General features: G+C 36.0%; 1 protein-coding gene across 3 annotated transcripts; it reads left to right on the plus strand.

Annotated features, from left to right (window-relative positions):
• The first annotated feature begins 9,723 nt into the window (after positions 1-9,723).
• LOC111881359 (uncharacterized) lies at positions 9,724-15,430 on the plus strand. Of its 3 annotated transcripts, XM_023877752.2 has the most exons (15): positions 9,769-9,906; positions 10,004-10,122; positions 10,396-10,495; positions 10,588-10,713; positions 11,748-11,845; positions 12,425-12,508; positions 12,601-12,722; positions 12,840-12,912; positions 13,572-13,617; positions 13,696-13,805; positions 13,889-13,996; positions 14,080-14,139; positions 14,592-14,653; positions 14,733-15,051; positions 15,144-15,430. In XM_023877752.2, exons 2-15 carry the CDS (start codon positions 10,042-10,044, stop codon positions 15,354-15,356), a joined length of 1,602 nt encoding a protein of 533 aa, XP_023733520.1. In that variant the 5' UTR covers positions 9,769-9,906; positions 10,004-10,041; the 3' UTR covers positions 15,357-15,430. The 3 variants fall into 3 exon arrangements, with proteins under 3 accessions (XP_042752907.1, XP_023733521.2, XP_023733520.1); XM_042896973.1 differs by having other exon boundaries at positions 9,724-10,122; XM_023877753.2 differs by having other exon boundaries at positions 9,724-10,122; positions 10,591-10,713.
• The last annotated feature ends 1,804 nt before the right edge of the window (positions 15,431-17,234 follow it).

Raw genomic sequence — 17,234 nt, forward strand, 5'->3', positions numbered from 1 at the left:
GGAGGATTTCCGGAGCAGCAGCGGCAGCAGTAGGCAGTCAGTTTCCGATCAGTTCAGCAGCTACTTTGAGGTGAGTTACCTTCCAGTAGCGGTGGGTCTAAGGCCACAATGCCGACCCACCAGTAGGAGATGTATGGTAGATGATTGTCTTTGTGATATCGTCTAAGTTTGCTATTACCGATATGTTATATGCTAGCATGATATGTTGTCTGTGATAGTAGTAAAGTTCGGTCGTTAGGACCGAAGGGTAGTCAGACACCCCAGATACGTCTGACAGTATGTGATGATATGTTTGTATGCTGGCTTGTTATGTTATATGTGATCATAGTAGTAGGGGTTATATAGTCCCCGAGGATCGGTTGTCAGGACCGATGGGTAGTCAGCACCCCAGAATGGCTTGACACGGGTAAGACGGCACCCCAGAATGGCCGTATGGGTAGGTCAGCACCCCAGAATGGCTTGACACGGGTAGGTCGGCACCCCAGAATGGCCGTACCGGGTAGTCAGGCACCCCAGAATAGCCTGGCAGTATATATGTTATGTGTTCGTATGGTATGCGGTACGTTGGGGGAACTCACTAAGCTTTGTGCTTACGTTTACAGTTTTGTTTTCAGGTACCTCTGCATCGAAGGGGAAGGAGCCGGTGCGGTAGCGGCACGTCATACACACACTCTTCGGTTTCCGCATTTAGGAGATTTACTGGGACTGTACTCTGATATTTTGATGGGATGTATGGTGTGGCTTTTTAGAACATGGTTGCAATGTGTTATGGTGTGAACAAACAACGTTTCTTTTTATTTAGACAATGTTTTTATTCATCAATGTTTCCTAAAGTAATATTTTAAAAATGAAATTTTTGGATGTAAAATTTGGGTCGTTACAGATCTCGTGATCTTCTCGTCAACATTAAATATGATCTAGCCAAACGTGTGATGAAGTGCCCACCACAAATTGGGCTATCCTCTCGAAGCCCCTAGGCCCCCTTCTCCATAGAAGTAGCTAAAGCAATTAGGAGGTTTAGGTGTCTCCCTGGTGTAACAAGCCTCCATAGGAAGAACAAATTAGAAGAAGGCATTCTTTCACTATTCTTGTGATGCGTGAGAGAAATGGAGATCAAGCGATGCAATAATCTATAAGTGGTGGAGTGAATCATGTTTCCTCTTACGGTTGACAATGTATACACCCATCCTGTAATCTCAGCCCAAAATGTATTTTCGTTGTAGTCAGCAGGCCGTCCCATAACACAATCAAAAAGGAATGTTGGGAAGTAGACACTCCTCATCTCATCCAAATTATAAATCCCCACTCTCAAGACATGCTCAATTGCACTACAATCCCTACTCACTTCACCGAGTTGAAAAGAAACGGTTGTCTTGTCATCAGAGGTCTTCCTAGGATCATAGGAAACTGTAGCATAAAACTCCAACAAAAAATCCCGGTAGAAAGGTTCCTGTATCCTGAACAATCTTTCCCAACCATGACATACAAACAAAGGCACTCCACTCGTTTCCAAGTGAGTGTATTGCAAAAATTCTGGATTAGTTCATCAAGTCTAGTTTGGGTTGCAAAAATTCTGGATTAGTTCATCAAGTCTATTTCTTTGGTGAGCAGTAAACTGAGTTTTTCTTGATATCTATCACGAGTTCCTCCATTCAAAGATTGTAGGAATTGTAAAAAGTGGTGATTGGTTATTTTCTTGAGAGGTTGGTTTCTTCTTTGATTTCCTCTAGCCATGACCTACAAAAATTAAGCACAAAACAACCACCACCAAAAACACAACATTAAACATATTAAAACTAAAAAATTTTGAGAGTTGGGCATACAGACGTATGTTGGGCGTATGCTCGCACTACGCAACCTATTGTTGTTTTTTTTTCTTCGTAGTCCTGGCCAAAATCTAGCAAATGGGTGCGTTCTAAAGGTGTTAATCGGTCCCTTTTATGAATTTTCTAGCACCAATTGCTTGAAAAATCGAACACAAATCAAAATTGGTATAAACCTTAGATTTCTATTTACACATAATGCAGCAAATTCGTGAAATTAAGCACAAATTTAAGTAAAAGTGTTACCAAGAATCATACCTTAGTGTCGAATTTAGCAAAAGAAGAAGAAAAATTGGATCTTTTGTGAAGTATAAGCCGATACAACAAGAGAGGTTGAAAGATATGTGAAAGTGAAAAAGAAATCAGGAAAGAATACTTAAACCTGAGATGACGATTTACGCCATGGGTATGGATTTTGTACGCTGGGCATACTCGGTGATGCTCAAGTCCGAAATCGCATCTCCTTGTTGTACGCGGGCGTTCTCCAATCGTAAGCTGGGTGTACTTGCTATGTCGAGAAGTTGTAGTCACGATCCTCGGTTCTATACGCAAGGCGTACCAGCACCTATGTTGCGCATAATTTCATAATGATTTTTTTTATTTGTGCATTTTTTTCTATCAAATTCCATTTAGGCACTTTTGAATAATTAAATTATGCACTTAAACAACAACAACAACCCTTCGACAAGTGACACATAATCAAATAAATTAAAAATGAAATAAAACAAAATAAAATAAAACCAAAAACAAATAACGAATAATCAAACAAACAAAATTAATTGAAAATCGATCATTGGCAATGGTGCCAAAAAACTTTATGTATGTTTTTATGTGTATATTTTAATTGCTCAAGTTTTAAATTTATAAAACTAATTTTATCGCAACCAAACTATTAAACATACTAAGCAGTGAACCTAATCGTGTAATAGTATAGTTGTGATAAGACTAGTTGTTGAACAGAAGGAGAATGATGATGAATTAATTTGAAATTCTTGATTATAGGTTACACAAAACACACAAAATCAATAAGAAGGGTTTTATTAAATTAAATCTCAAATAACAACTTAACATCAAATTTCGATAAACTGATTGGAAGACAAATCTCTTTAGGTACTTTGGTTTAGACTAGATTTCATATCAAGGCTAATTACTCAAGTGCAATGGACATTCATTCGTTATTCATCGATTCCTAAAATGACTAGAATCATGGTCAGACTACTAATTCTTAGATTTTAACACAACTATTAATTCAATGATCAAGTGAACAAACAATCATGTAAATCAATATTTAATTCGTATTAAGCAAGATTTGATCTTTATTAACCCTAATGGTCATAGGAGTTAAATCATGCATAGAATAACCATCTACTCATGTACACACATTAAAGTTCACCACTTTATTTCCTAACCCTAGGTTTTGGTCCAACACCAGTCATAATTACTAATGGTCATGGACAACTACGATTCAAATTAACACAACCATAATGGTCATCTCAACTATATTAATCCAACAATAGGGAATAAAGTAACAATCTTTAACACATGGATCTTGTAATCAAACTTGACAAAATAAATTTAATAAGAATAAAACATCCAAATAGCAATTAATCCAAATTCTCAAAGATTCAACTAGTCATAAACACAAAGCAAAGGGTTTAATACCCAAATCAGAAAGTAAACACATAGTGGAGTCATAGTGGAATGCTAATCATGTTCAGAACAACAAACCACAAGATCTTTGGTATGAATCTGCTCTCTAATCCATCAGATCTTCGTTCCTGTCAGCTTAACGGCCTTCTGGCCGCCTTCTAAACTCTCAAAACCGCAGAAGGAAGGTTACTTGTCGACCAAGAATCAATGAAAATCGAGTTCTTCTCTTAATTTGGCCGAAAATCACAATTTATAGGTTTTAAAATCGACTTACGTATGCTGAGTGTAAGTCGGTTTACGTGGGGCGTACTAATAAGTCGCGATCTGGATCCAGACACCTAGCTCAATACACGGGGCGTACAACTCCTAACGTTCGGCGTACTCGATAATTTCAGAGTATACTGGGCGTACAACCATTACGATGGGCGTAATGGGCCTCTTTAGCCTTTTTTTTTTTTTTGCTTTTTGCAATCCATCTTTAATTCCATTCTTTTTGCTTCCTTTCGGCTCTAGCAACAATTATACCTGTGAAATATAAATTTAAGCATTATAAGTACCTTTTAGTTCTAAATAGCTTAATTAAGGCTAAATTATTAAGATATATATATATATATATATATATATATATATATATATATATATATATATGCACATATCAAAATACCTCGCACTTAACATTTGCTTGCCCCCAACCAAACTGATTTTTAATTTACCAATATCACATAAAACAATCCATTTTAAATCCAGTCATTATCCCAAGACCGCAATGCATGTATTTGTGTCTATAATTACTAAAAACTTTCCAGTCCTAAATATTCACAATCCTTATGAACATTCACCTCTTAGTTTATACGACACTCATTTTTGCAGCTATCTGAATCCATCTTTAGAAATCTGTAACAGCCCGGATTTCCAGGTATCTTTTATGCTTATGATTTTGATGTTTTGTGAGGGGACTTGGCGAGTTGGAGCTCAGACTCGCCGAGTAGGATCACGGTTCTGGACGCGGGTTCGCGCCTGGACTCGGCGAGTCCAAGGTATGGACTCGGCGAGTCCGCGTTGTTTAATGAAACCCTAATTTCTCGGGTTTGGGACCTATTTAAAGGGCCTTAAGGCCGTCATTTGTGCTCACCAGTCCCCTGAGTGAAATCCTAGCGAGTTGAGCATTTGGAGCAAAGCAAGGAGCCATTGTTGATCTTGGAGGTGTAATCTTGCAAGGGAAAGGAAGCAATAGCTAAGGGGAATCAAGAGGAGCCACTTCCTGAAGATTTGAGGTCCAGAACATCACATTTGAGGTACTACCTTCGAGCTATTCTCTGTTATGTTGATGTTTATATTGATTTAGGGTTTATTGAGCCCTTTTGTGGCTAGATCTAGTGCTTCCTTGGTCCCTTAAGCGATTTAGGTTCTAGATCTGGACCCTTGGAGGTCCAGAGTGTCCCTTTGCCCAAGCTTTTTATGAATCCATGGGGTTTTTGGATTGGGGTCCTTGTGTTTGAGGTCAAAACACCATTTGTGAGTCAAGGAGTGTGTTATGAGCACCAAGTCATGGACTTTACGTGATGGATATGCTTAGGAGGGCCAGATCTATGAGTTGTTGGAGCGGATCTGACCTCAGAAGCAAGTTTGAGTTGATGCATGGCATGGACTCGCCGAGTCTGAAGAACAGACTTGGCGAGTAGCATGAAGATTGTCCTAAACCACTCAGTGAGTGGTTCAGCCGAGTTATGGGTCGACTCAGTGAGTCAGGGAGAGTTAGAGAGGGTTGACAGGTGGATTGAGTCGAACTGGAACTTGCCGAGTTGTTCTTGAGACTCGGCGAGTTGAGTTGGGGTGGCCCCGCGATTCTTACCAGGTGGAACTCGTCGAGTCAGGGGAGTACTCGACCTGTCAAAAAGGGAATCCTAGAGAGTTGGTGAAAACGTCTAGACTCGCCGAGTCGCCCTAGTGCACTCGCCGAGTCCGGTCAAAGTTGACCGTTGACCGTTGACCAGAGTTGACAAGTGTTGACTTCTTAGGGGTAGTCAACCTTAGTGGTAAAAAGTGTTAATTAGAGCCATATGATGTTATAGGAGGATTATAGCTCGGAGGATCGAGCACGAGGGATTTCCAGGATTCGTGAGTTATCGAGATACGCGAGGTGAGTCTTCTCACTATACTTTACCTTGAGTAGGTAAACAGAGTTATTTGATCAGAGTATTTGTATGCTATGTGTATGTGATGTGTTGTACTGCATTATTTCTATGTGATTTATGTTGTTCATGTATATAGAGTTGGAACCGGAAGGTTCACAGAGTTAGAACCTTAGGGTTCACAAAGTTTGGGTGCACGGACCCATAGAGTTATGGCCTTGAGTGGCTAATATGTGTTTTATGTGTGGTATTTTGGGGAACTCACTAAGCTTTGTACTTACAGTGTTAGTGTTGTTGTTTCAGGTACTAGCGATGACCGTGGGAAGGCGCCGACTTGATCTGTACACACGCATGGGATCTTTGATATATATATATATATATATGATCTTGGGATTTTGTATGATGTGAATTGAGATTTTAAAAATAATGTTTTATGAAAATTAAATGAGAAATGTTTTTATATTTGTGAAAAATTATTTTGAAAATTCACGGTGTTACAAAATCTTTCTTAACTCAAGGTATTTTTGGTAAAGCTTCCCAAGTATATATATATATATATATATATATATATATATATATATATATATATATATATATATATATATATATATATATAGAGAGAGAGAGAGAGAGAGAGAGAGATTCTAGAAAGATATACAGCTTTGATACCATAATGAAGCTCTTCGAATTCCTCTCTTCTTTGATATTTGCTCTTCGATTTTCTTTGAATTCAACTTTGATACTGACGGTGGCTTTGTATCGGCTGCGAACATTTAAAAATTCGAACGTTGTGGGAGAAATTAACGTTGCCAATGGTTGGTGTGACATCCCCGTTTTCACGGCCAGAAAAGACCGATTTCGTTTATACTTTTTAAAATAAAATTAGAGTAATTTTTCAAAAGGTGTTGCGGAATTTGTCCCCAAAACAAAATGTAATAAATATTTATCAAATCATTTCTTAAATAAATGTATTTTCGTTTCATTACAAAACTCGGGATGTCCACTTCGATACAGACCAAAAGCATAAACAGAACTTACATTTATTTACACTAGTGATTTACATCTCCTTTAATCTCCCAGTGTAAAACAGCTTCATATCGATGCCTGTGATACAAATAAACTGAGTGGGTCAGACTTAGGAGCTTGGTGAGTATATAGAGTTATCAACCCACAAATAATAAATTTATTAATTTTCATCAACCAACAATAAACTTATCAACCCACAATAAATAAATTTATTATGTTTAAACATCAAACAATCAACCTAATTCCCCATCCCCATTATCCTCTTTATTCTTAAGGATCCACCCTAGGAAATCGACTTCTCCTCACTTATTTATTCCTAAGGATTAATCTAAGGAATATACACAAATTCATCTTTGCCTATGGTGCAACTGCCAATGTTATATATTAGGCGCAGCTGCCAATAACATCATTTATTCTCTATTAGGCACAACTACAATTGTTATTTATTAGGCGCAACTGCAGATAACATCTTTTATTTTCTATTGGGCACAACTGCAAATGTTATTTATTAGGCGCAGTTGCAAATAACATCTATATCATCTTTCATCCCTCATTCTTTATCTAACCATATTTTACCCAACATATTGTAGATATAAAATACATATAAAGTTTAAAACCTATATAAAACATTCTTTCAACCTCAATCTCAAATAAACAAACAACATATATACACATAGCATGTATTTTATATAAAATACTTCATATCTATGTGTAAAATGAAAGTGACTACACTCACTTGATAAGACGACGATTGGACAGCGCTTCATCCCTAAAAACAATATTCTTCGATGAAACCGAGATGTTTCCTCAAAAACCGGGCTTCATGCGAGCATAATTTCGACTCGAAAACTCTTTTTCTCGGGATCTTCGGGGCATCGGGACTTGCTTTGGGTGTCGGGATGTTATCAGGACTTTGGGGGGCTAAAAGTAGGCTTAATGATGAGAAAAGGTAGGAGAGAGGTTGAGAAATTAGCAACGAAAACCGACTGCCTTCGATTTCTATTTATAGGGTGAAAATTTAAGGTTCACCTCGTGAACCAAGTATGTTCACCTCGTGAATTCAATCCTGATCATCTCCTAGGCTTGCCGTGTATCTTCTAGGCTCGAAAGGTATCATGCAACGAATTCACCTCGTGAACTAAGTATGTTCACCTCGTGAAGGTCTCAAAGTTTGTGCCCTGAACTTCAAAAATCCATATCTTTCACATACGAACTCCATTTTGATGTTCTTTATATTCACGCGTAGGTGAAATTATGCTATACAACTTTCGTTTAGACTCCGTCGGCTAATTTTGACTTTTATTTTTAATATTATATTTTTAACGGGCCGGGACAGGAAAAGTCCGTTAAAAATTCATAACTTCTTCATCTGATGTCCATTTTCGTCTGTCTTTTTACCGTTGAATTACTATCAACAAGATCTTCGATTCTCGTTTAGATTGTTTCGGCTAAAAATCACTCGATCTAAATTTCGAGTTTTGGGCTGCATACTACTAAGTCGAAACTTAGAAAAATCATAACTCCTCATGCGAAGTTAGATTTGGACGTTTTTTTATGCATGCTCTCGGTTTAACGAACTCTATGACTTTCGTTTAGATCACTAAGGCTAAAAATCGTTCTATCATAAATTTACTATTTACGTCACGCTGTGTCGTGCCGGTTCTGTCGCGAAACTTCGACAGGTCATAACTTCTTCGTTATAACTCGAATTTCGGCGTTCTTTATATGCACATAAATCTTGTGACATATACTACAACTTGGTTATGATTATTTATTCTAAACACTCTTATATCAAAAAGTCATTTTTGACGCTTATCGTCTCTAAATTGACTAGCCCGGATCTACGGGCGTTACAGTTGGCAACAACTATATGCCATATATTTTTGAATTCCTCTCTTCTTTGATATTTACTCTTCGATTTTCTTTGAATTATACCGGCGATGGCTTTGTACCGGCTGCAAACATTGAAAAATCCGAACGTTGTGGGAGAAATGAACATTCCTAACTGCCTTTCACACCTTCAACCGAAATTCTTTCCGATTCTGAACACGAAGAACAATAACAACAACCTCAACAAAAAGAAACAAAATGCGGATTCGAGAAGATAGACACAAAAGGAAGAAACCAAATTAGCAAAGGCGTGGGTCGACATATCCGAAGATGGTGGCACGGGAAATGGTCAAATTGTGATCAATTTTACTTACGTATCACATAGCTGTTTTGTTAGGGGTCGAGATCCAGATTGTCGGACCTCCGACCAATGTAAGTCGAAATGGAATCTGGTTAACAGACTCCTATCACGTTGGAATAGAATTTACACAAATTTGGAAAAACAATAGGCTAGCAGAGAAAGTGAAGCGAATTTCTTGAAAAAAATGCATGCTACATTCAAAGATGATATGCTCAAGCCTTTTAAGTTTATTCATGTGTGAGAAGTTGGCAAAAAAAAGGATTAGGTGGAGGGAACTTGCAACACATGAAGAAATTGCTAATCCGCCAAAAAGAAGCTGGACATCTTCATATTCGAGCACACAACAAGTGTCATCGGATGGTCACATAGGTGTTAATCTTAATGATGATACGACATCAAAGAAATATGCTCGCCTCCTCCTCCAATGGGAAGGGACAAAACAAAAGGTCGAGCGAGAGGAAAAAGGAAAACGACATATTCAAATTCGTTGGTCGGAACCGTGCAGTCAACTAGATTGGATGAAATGATGACACAAATGACACAATTGAATACAACTTTGGAGAAACATATGACTGAAACGGTCCGACTCATGGAATATCCGTTGTTAATGCAAGACGTAAGACGCCTTAACCCCCAAAGAAGCGGCAAAAATGGTGAATGCGTTGATTCGCGAAAAATATAATCTAAAACGTAACTGAAATTTCGATGTTATCTTTTTTTTTTTTCTAGGTTTTTTAATTTTTGACTTCATGTTTTATTTTTATTTTTGTAGGTTTTTAATGTAATTTTTTATTTCATGTTATTTTTAATTTTTAGGATTTCTAAAATGTAATTTTTAATTTTACTATTGTTTTTTTTTTTAAAAAAAATCTTATTATTATTTTTTTTAAATTAAAAAAAAAATTATAAATACCACATGGTGCTGCGTAACATTTCTTTACCATCGGCAGAAATTGCACCACGCCTTACCAAACTAACAAATATTAAAGTAACAAACACCAACCTAAGAAAGAGAGCCAAGTTCAGGCTCAAATACATCTATCTTCGTCTTGTTCGGATTTTTTCATCGCGACCTCAATCTCAGGTTTGGAACCCTAAAACATCTATCTTCATCGAGTTCGGATTTTTTTCATCGCGACCTCAATCTCCGATTTGGAACATAAGTGTTCTTCGTAATTCAGTGACAGTTGTGGCATGCTCGTTACTCGTAACTCTTCAAATGGCAATTGCTGTTTTTCAAGGTTTCGCTTGTAGAAGCCAAGTATCATTCCATATCCCTCTTATTAACCGTGTTCACAAGGTATCTTATCATTTGCACAATTTTAGTTCGATTCTCGAGATCTGAGGGAATTTTAGAATTTTTTTTTCTTCCGTGCTTATTTAGAGGTTAACGTAGTCGGCTATATCGTCGTAACTCGAACCCTTGAGGCTCTGGGGGCATTTTAGACTACAGTATGTAAACAGGAGTCACAATGGAACATTTTTTTTCTTTCTCCCCAACCTCTAACCGTGGTGAAACAGAATGAGTATATCATTTTGAAGCAATTAGAATAATCTATTGCTTGAATTGTAGGCAAGACAAAACTATTCTGTGGCAGCCATTGAATCGCTGGCTGAATCCGTAAGTGTACATAACGAAGATAATCAGCTTTCAACTGCTAGAATTGTAAAAGGTGCATACTTTTCTCAAATCATCTGAGAAAAATTTACAACATTCTTTATCGTATTTTTTCATTTATCTAAGATTGTTTCTGCGTGATGATAGTAGGACGAGGCAATGATGAATCCAAACCACATGAATGGAAAAAGTTGTGTTCGAAAGAACTTGGAGTCAAGACTTCAAGGATTATAAAGCCTGCAAAATTTGTATTGAATGTGCTTAGAAAAAAAGGTATGCTATGTTTCTTATTTTTATTTGCTTCGTTTGTCTGCAAGCTATTGAACTGCGTTTTCCTTGTATGCAATTTACTGTCATTAGAAGAGTTTAGGGCTGAATTCCTCAGACTTCATGCAGCAAATTAGCTGTCTTCTACCAGTAGTATCCAGATACACTAAGGGTAACCACTAAGGATGAGGAAAAAAACTGAAAAAAACAAATGAAACTGGAACCGAATCACCCAATTCGGTTTGGTTTTTGATTACAATAATTCCTAATTTTTGGTTTTTTGGTCTTGGAAGCGTTAAGGGAAATCGGTTCTTAGGTATAAACCGAGTTGGGACAGAATTTAAAGGGATTTTTCTTGGCATCATTTATAATTTTTGCTCAATTTTGAATGGCCATATATGGGCTCGGATAGAACTGTTTGTTTTCCCAGGTTGTTTTGGCTACATTTTAGGCTCAAAAAACTGTTGAATTAGTTAAGAAATAGCTGAGTTACACAGCTCTAAATAGGGGCTATTAGGGCTTTATGTTTTTTCTCAGCATTGTTTATAATTTTTGGACATAACTCCTTCATACAAGATCGGAATGAGCTGATTATCCCCAGGTTGTAGCTCTCTTTCTTGGCTACAATTTAGGCTCAAAAATAGTTATTAAATTGGTTAAGAAATAGTTTTGTTACACAACCATAAACATGGGCTGTTAAGGCTGTTTTTTTTTTATTTTTTTTATTTTATCCCATTATAATGGTAAATTAACTCACTGGATAATGCGAAAATGCCACCTCAAAATGCAAGAAACAGCAATGTACTTTAGAAGTTGGGTTCTTTGTGGTTTTGAAACCAGAACCGAACTGGTATTTTCGGTTCCCATATTTGCTCATTTACGGTTTTCAGTTCCTGGAGATTAAGTATTAATTTGGGGGATTATTAGCGTGTAATACATCATCTTTATTCTTTAACTTCAATTCTAAACATGTCACTGCGTCTCGTATTTTGCTTGTATATCTTTACTCAAGAGTTGTTGCATGATTCTTTTCATTGTAGGATATGAGGTATACCTGGTAGGAGGTTGTGTACGGGATCTTATATTAAAGAGAACTCCTAAAGATTTTGACATCTTGACATCTGCTGAACTTAAAGAGGTTTCTTCTTTCAACTCTTTCTCTAAGCGGAATACATATTACCTTTCATTTTGTCCATCAAACACTTGAGATTGGAATCAAATGAGTTGCTTTTTTACATGGTTTTCATCTTTCAATGGTTGTTTCAGTACTCATCAAACTTTAATGTTAGTATTAACGTAATTCATGAGGTTGCCAAATTTACAGAATCCTTCAGGTTCCATGTTTGATGGATTTTCCGTTCATTGGGGGTGGTGGAAGGAATTCAATTCCATCATTCATCTTTGATAAAAGCTGAAAATGCCATCATTATATATATATATATATATATATATATATATATATATATATATATATATATAATTCCATTTCCTACGAACCAAACACGTGATGTGACGTGACATATTACGGTTGACATATATAGAAGATTCCGATTCTTTGACAGATTCCATTTCTTACATAGAAATAATACATTTTACGACCCAAAAGATTCTGAAGTAATCCATTTAATGGTGAAGAAAATGATTTTTTATAAGTTATAACCATAAAATGTTGACATGTGCCTAAATTGTAGACTCTTGGTTCCTTCCTTGCATGCAGGTAATGAGAGCATTTCCCCACTGTGAAATAGTTGGAAGGCGATTTCCTATATGCCATGTACACGTAGATGATGCCATTGTGGAGGTTAGTGGAAAAGAATAAACTTTTTAATAAATACTAATAATTTTATCTATAAAGTTGCATGCCTAATGTGGGGCCGGGCCGGGGCTTCACAGGTTTCAAGTTTCAGCACAACTGGAAGGAGGTCAAAATTTAGCTTGAGAAAACCAAAAGGCTGTAATGAAAGTGATTTTATTCGCTGGAGAAACTGTGTGCAGAGGGATTTCACTATCAATGGGTAATAAGAATAAGACTTTCCCTACCCTATCCTACCTACCACATAAACACATGAGCATGCATGCCTTGTATAATTTTATTTTATGCATCCATAGATATCTTACTACACACAATACAGGTTGATGTTTGACCCATTTGCGAGGATCGTATATGATTATATTGGTGGAATGGAAGATATTCAAAAGGCTAAAGTGTGCATTTAAGTGTGTGTTTGGTTTGCGGATTCCTAAAGGAATTGGAATCTCGATTTTCATTCTGTGGTGTTGTGTGTTTGGTAGTGATAGAGCCTTGAATCTAAAACAGATGGAAATAACTTGAGAGAGAAATGATAAAATAAAGAGAAAACAAGCTCTACTTATACCCTCAAGGGTGGACCACAATTCAAGTGTAATAATACCTGCAGAGATGGTATCTAATTCTAAAAAACATCAATGACACAAGGACAATTTTCCCACTCGAATGCTAATTGGTTGCACTGCAATATTTGAGAGTTTGTGACCATTTTTAGCCCTTACGTGCCCTTCTTTGATAGACCAGCATAGCTTCTCAGGTTGGTTTGGTTGAATTCCTTCAAAATCCATGTTTGATAGATTTAATCGTTCCCTGGTAAGAATTGAAAAAAGCAAATTATCCTCCTCATAAACAATTATAAAACACAAACATATTCTTCCCTTTTCAATTGTATGTGATTGAGTTCCATACCAAACACGTGACGTGACATGACAGTGACAGATTCCAATTCCTTACAAAACATTCTGCAAACCAAACGAAACGCCCCCTAAGTTGTTAACAAATGTCCATAATAATAATAATAATAATAATAATAGCTGTTGGTTGTACTTGTATGTAGGTTCGCTGCATAGCCCCTGCAAATATTTCTTTTGTGGAAGATTGTGGTATGATCTCGTCAAACATACATAAATTGATTCTCATTTAGGCAGGCAAGTTGATGTAATTCTTTGCATTTGACTCAGCTCGCATTCTGCGTGGGGTTAGAATTGCTGCTCGTTTAAGATTTCAATTTTCCAGAGAAACCTCTCATTTTGTAAAAGAATTGTCCGATTCGTTGTTGAGGCTTGATAAGGTACCATGTTTTACCCTCTCTCTCTTTCTTGCTTTTTCATACAGCATGTTGTGATGGTAGGTGATTGGTATACATACTTATAGGGCCGAATACACATGGAAATGAATTATATGCTGGCCTATGGATCTGCAGAGGCTTCACTAAGGTTACTGTGGAAATTTGGACTCCTTGAGATTCTTCTACCCATCCAAGTACGGGGTTTCCTTCCTTAATTTATCTTTCCTCCTGTAGGTATAAAAAGTATTACTATTCATGCATTGCATTGCATTCGCAGGCATCTTACCTTATTTCACATGGATTCCGCAGACGTGATAAGAGATCCAACATGCTCCTGGTTAGTTTAAAAACTTGATTTTTTTAACTGCTACTCTACTTTTTATTTGGTTGGAAGGAATGGATTCAGTATTGGAACAAGCAATGCCTGTGATTGAATACGAATATCTGATCATTATATGAATTTTACTCTATTATGTACATACATTAAAAATCATACATTTAAAAATTAAACATAATAAAAGAAAGCTCTTTCTATATAATAATAAAAATCATACATATAAAAATATAAGTTGTATACTAAAACAATAAAATTTTAAGAACCAATACCGTATCATAATTAAAAAAGGGTTATATTGTATTCCATGGTTGAATGAGAGAAAAGAAAACACTAACACTCCATGGCTAATAAGAAGAACAAAATTAAAGATAAGAGGCAAAACTTGTATCTATGATTTGTATGGTAATTAAATTTATATGGTGTATGTATTTATGTTTTGGTTTTGCATGCAGTCTTTGTTTGGCAGCTTGGACAAACTTGTAGCACCGGATCGTCCATGCCACTGTTGTCTGTGGTAAGAATGTATAAGATTTACTTGGCATTAAGAATGAATGTTGAAGTATAAGAAGAAATGATATAATACTGAGATACAGGGTTGGCATCCTGGCATTTCATGAGGCGTTGGTAGAAGAGGGTCGCGATAGTCTGGTGATCGGTGCATTTAGCATAGCTGTCCATGGCGGTGGATCATTGTCGGAAGCAGTAGATATTGCAATGAAGATCTCACCTCCTGAAACCAGCTTTCATGAAGTTATTATATCCCCTACCACTTATTTATATTCTAAACATGAATTAATGGAGGAGGTGCTAAGACTCGCAGCTTCTGTTAAAGCTGCATTACGGAGGCTCACAGATGAGCACTTTGTTTCCCAGGCCCTCATTAATTACCCCCAAGCTCCACAATCCCATCTGGTAATCAATCTACTGCAATTCAATTCAATTCATGCTCATCTCTCATCTCTCATCTAAATAAAAACCTGTTTCTTTTGTTTTGTGTTTTTCAGGTTTTCATTTCATGGGCTCTATCACTAAAGGTAAACTCCATCTTTGACTGTGTCAAAAGGGGCAAAACTCGGAGGACCTTTCTACCAAAACAAGGAAATGAAATCGACTATCAATCATTGGCATTGGGCAGATTGGATGAAGTTAGGGCAATTTTTGGTAGACTTGTTTTTGACACTCTTTACCCTTCCAACTTGCCCCCTACACTACACTAGCAGCAGACAAAATTCAGATTTAATAACTTGATTATTCATTAATCATTATCATTTAAAATTAAGATTTCTATCTACTCCATTTTCTCCCTTTGTTTACCTATTAAAGGACTCCCAGGATGTGCGTGTGTGAGTGCTGTTTAGAGCTTTGGGTTTTTTAAAAGAAAAAATTGAATAAAAGAAAAAACTCTGTATGAGAATATTAGTTTTAAACATTTATTATAGAACAAAAAGTCAAAATTACTTGCAATAATTCTCGTTGAAATTAAACCAAAATTTACTTTTTCTCATAAACTCACAATCAAATTTGTCACACTTTTACAAGATTACAATTATATTTCTCTTGTACACATCTCCTCATATACCCTTTCATTTTCTTTCCCTGTATTTAGGTGGAGCGATTTCATCCATACCACCCCCTTTGATTATATCCTACAGGGAATGAAAATTCAATCCCTCTTATTTCTCCCAACTCCCTCAATTTATTTATTTTTTAAATTAAGTACTTACTAATTTAAAACTAAAAAAACTAAAAAGAAAAAATTTTATTAAAAGAAAATAACATACTATAAAACAGTAAAATGACAATTTAAATTCTAATTAATATTTCCTTAATCTATGTGTTTTTTTGTCTGTAGACGTACTAGTTTTTCAGAGTTGGTATGTAAATATAATCAATGCAATAACAAAAAGCCAAACTAAGTTGATAGTGGATTTCTGCGTCATGCAATTTGATATATGCGTTCACTTCATACTCAACATGAGGATCTATTAAATCATTTGTCATCAAACATATTCATATAAGAAAACTTTATTTGCAATGTATCCATAAAGATCCACATGTACCCACCTTAGTATTTTGGGGAGTTTGCTAATGGTCCACAATACTTGCGTTTTTCGTTGGTCATTACTCTTTTCAACACATAAAGTTCATACCATATATACATACTTAGCAAAAAGGACCGATTCATGAACTCATATGAGTTCCTAATTCAATACGATTCCTGATTATCTAAGACATATTTATATGCCCAACACTTTGTCCCATATCAAAATCTTTTAGCTATAATAAATGATATAATGTGAATTATTTCATAATATCGTATATTTAATAAACTTGGTAATATGACACAACAACATTGTTTTAACATCCTATAAATAGAGACATTAATCTTTCACTAATTCTTGAAACATTTACTAGTTACCCATAATCATATCAAATATATAATAACACCCTCATCTTGCAGTATCATATTGTATTATTGTATGATATAATATAAGTGTACATTATATATCTTATTATGTTCGACGACATCAACCGAGCTAGATATTGTATTATGCTCCAACAAGATTTTCGGATGCTAAATACCGGTTTGACATCCTTTCTTGCTAATTATGGTGCCGCTTTGAACCGTTTTTTCTTTGGATGTGGAAATGATTTCACAAAACTAGCCCAACTTGGGTCTATCCCATCCGTAAGCTAATAGCCATGTTTATATTCTTCTCCGTTCAAAATAAATGAACATTTGGGTGTTGCACCAAGATATTTATTGTCTAATAGTGGTGATTGGTAGAGGACGTTAAAGTCATTATTCTTAACAGTTTTTTTTTTCAATGTTATTAAATAAAAACTCAAAGAATTTGCACAACTGCACAACCCACATCACCCACACACCCAACTTCACACATTCATGTTCGTCTCTTTATCTGACATCACCACCATTCCCTTCCCACATCATTTTTTTTGAAAGGGTTGAACCATTATATCTCTTTCATACGAAGACTATTTTAGTTGATTTTTTCATTGTGCTTTATGTAACATGGGTTATCTATAGAAATATTACACTCCAAAGTTAGAGGTCATAAAGTCGTATTTTGTAA

This window comes from Lactuca sativa, chromosome 8, assembly GCF_002870075.4.
Source record: "Lactuca sativa cultivar Salinas chromosome 8, Lsat_Salinas_v11, whole genome shotgun sequence".
Classification (NCBI taxonomy): Eukaryota; Viridiplantae; Streptophyta; class Magnoliopsida; order Asterales; family Asteraceae; genus Lactuca; species Lactuca sativa.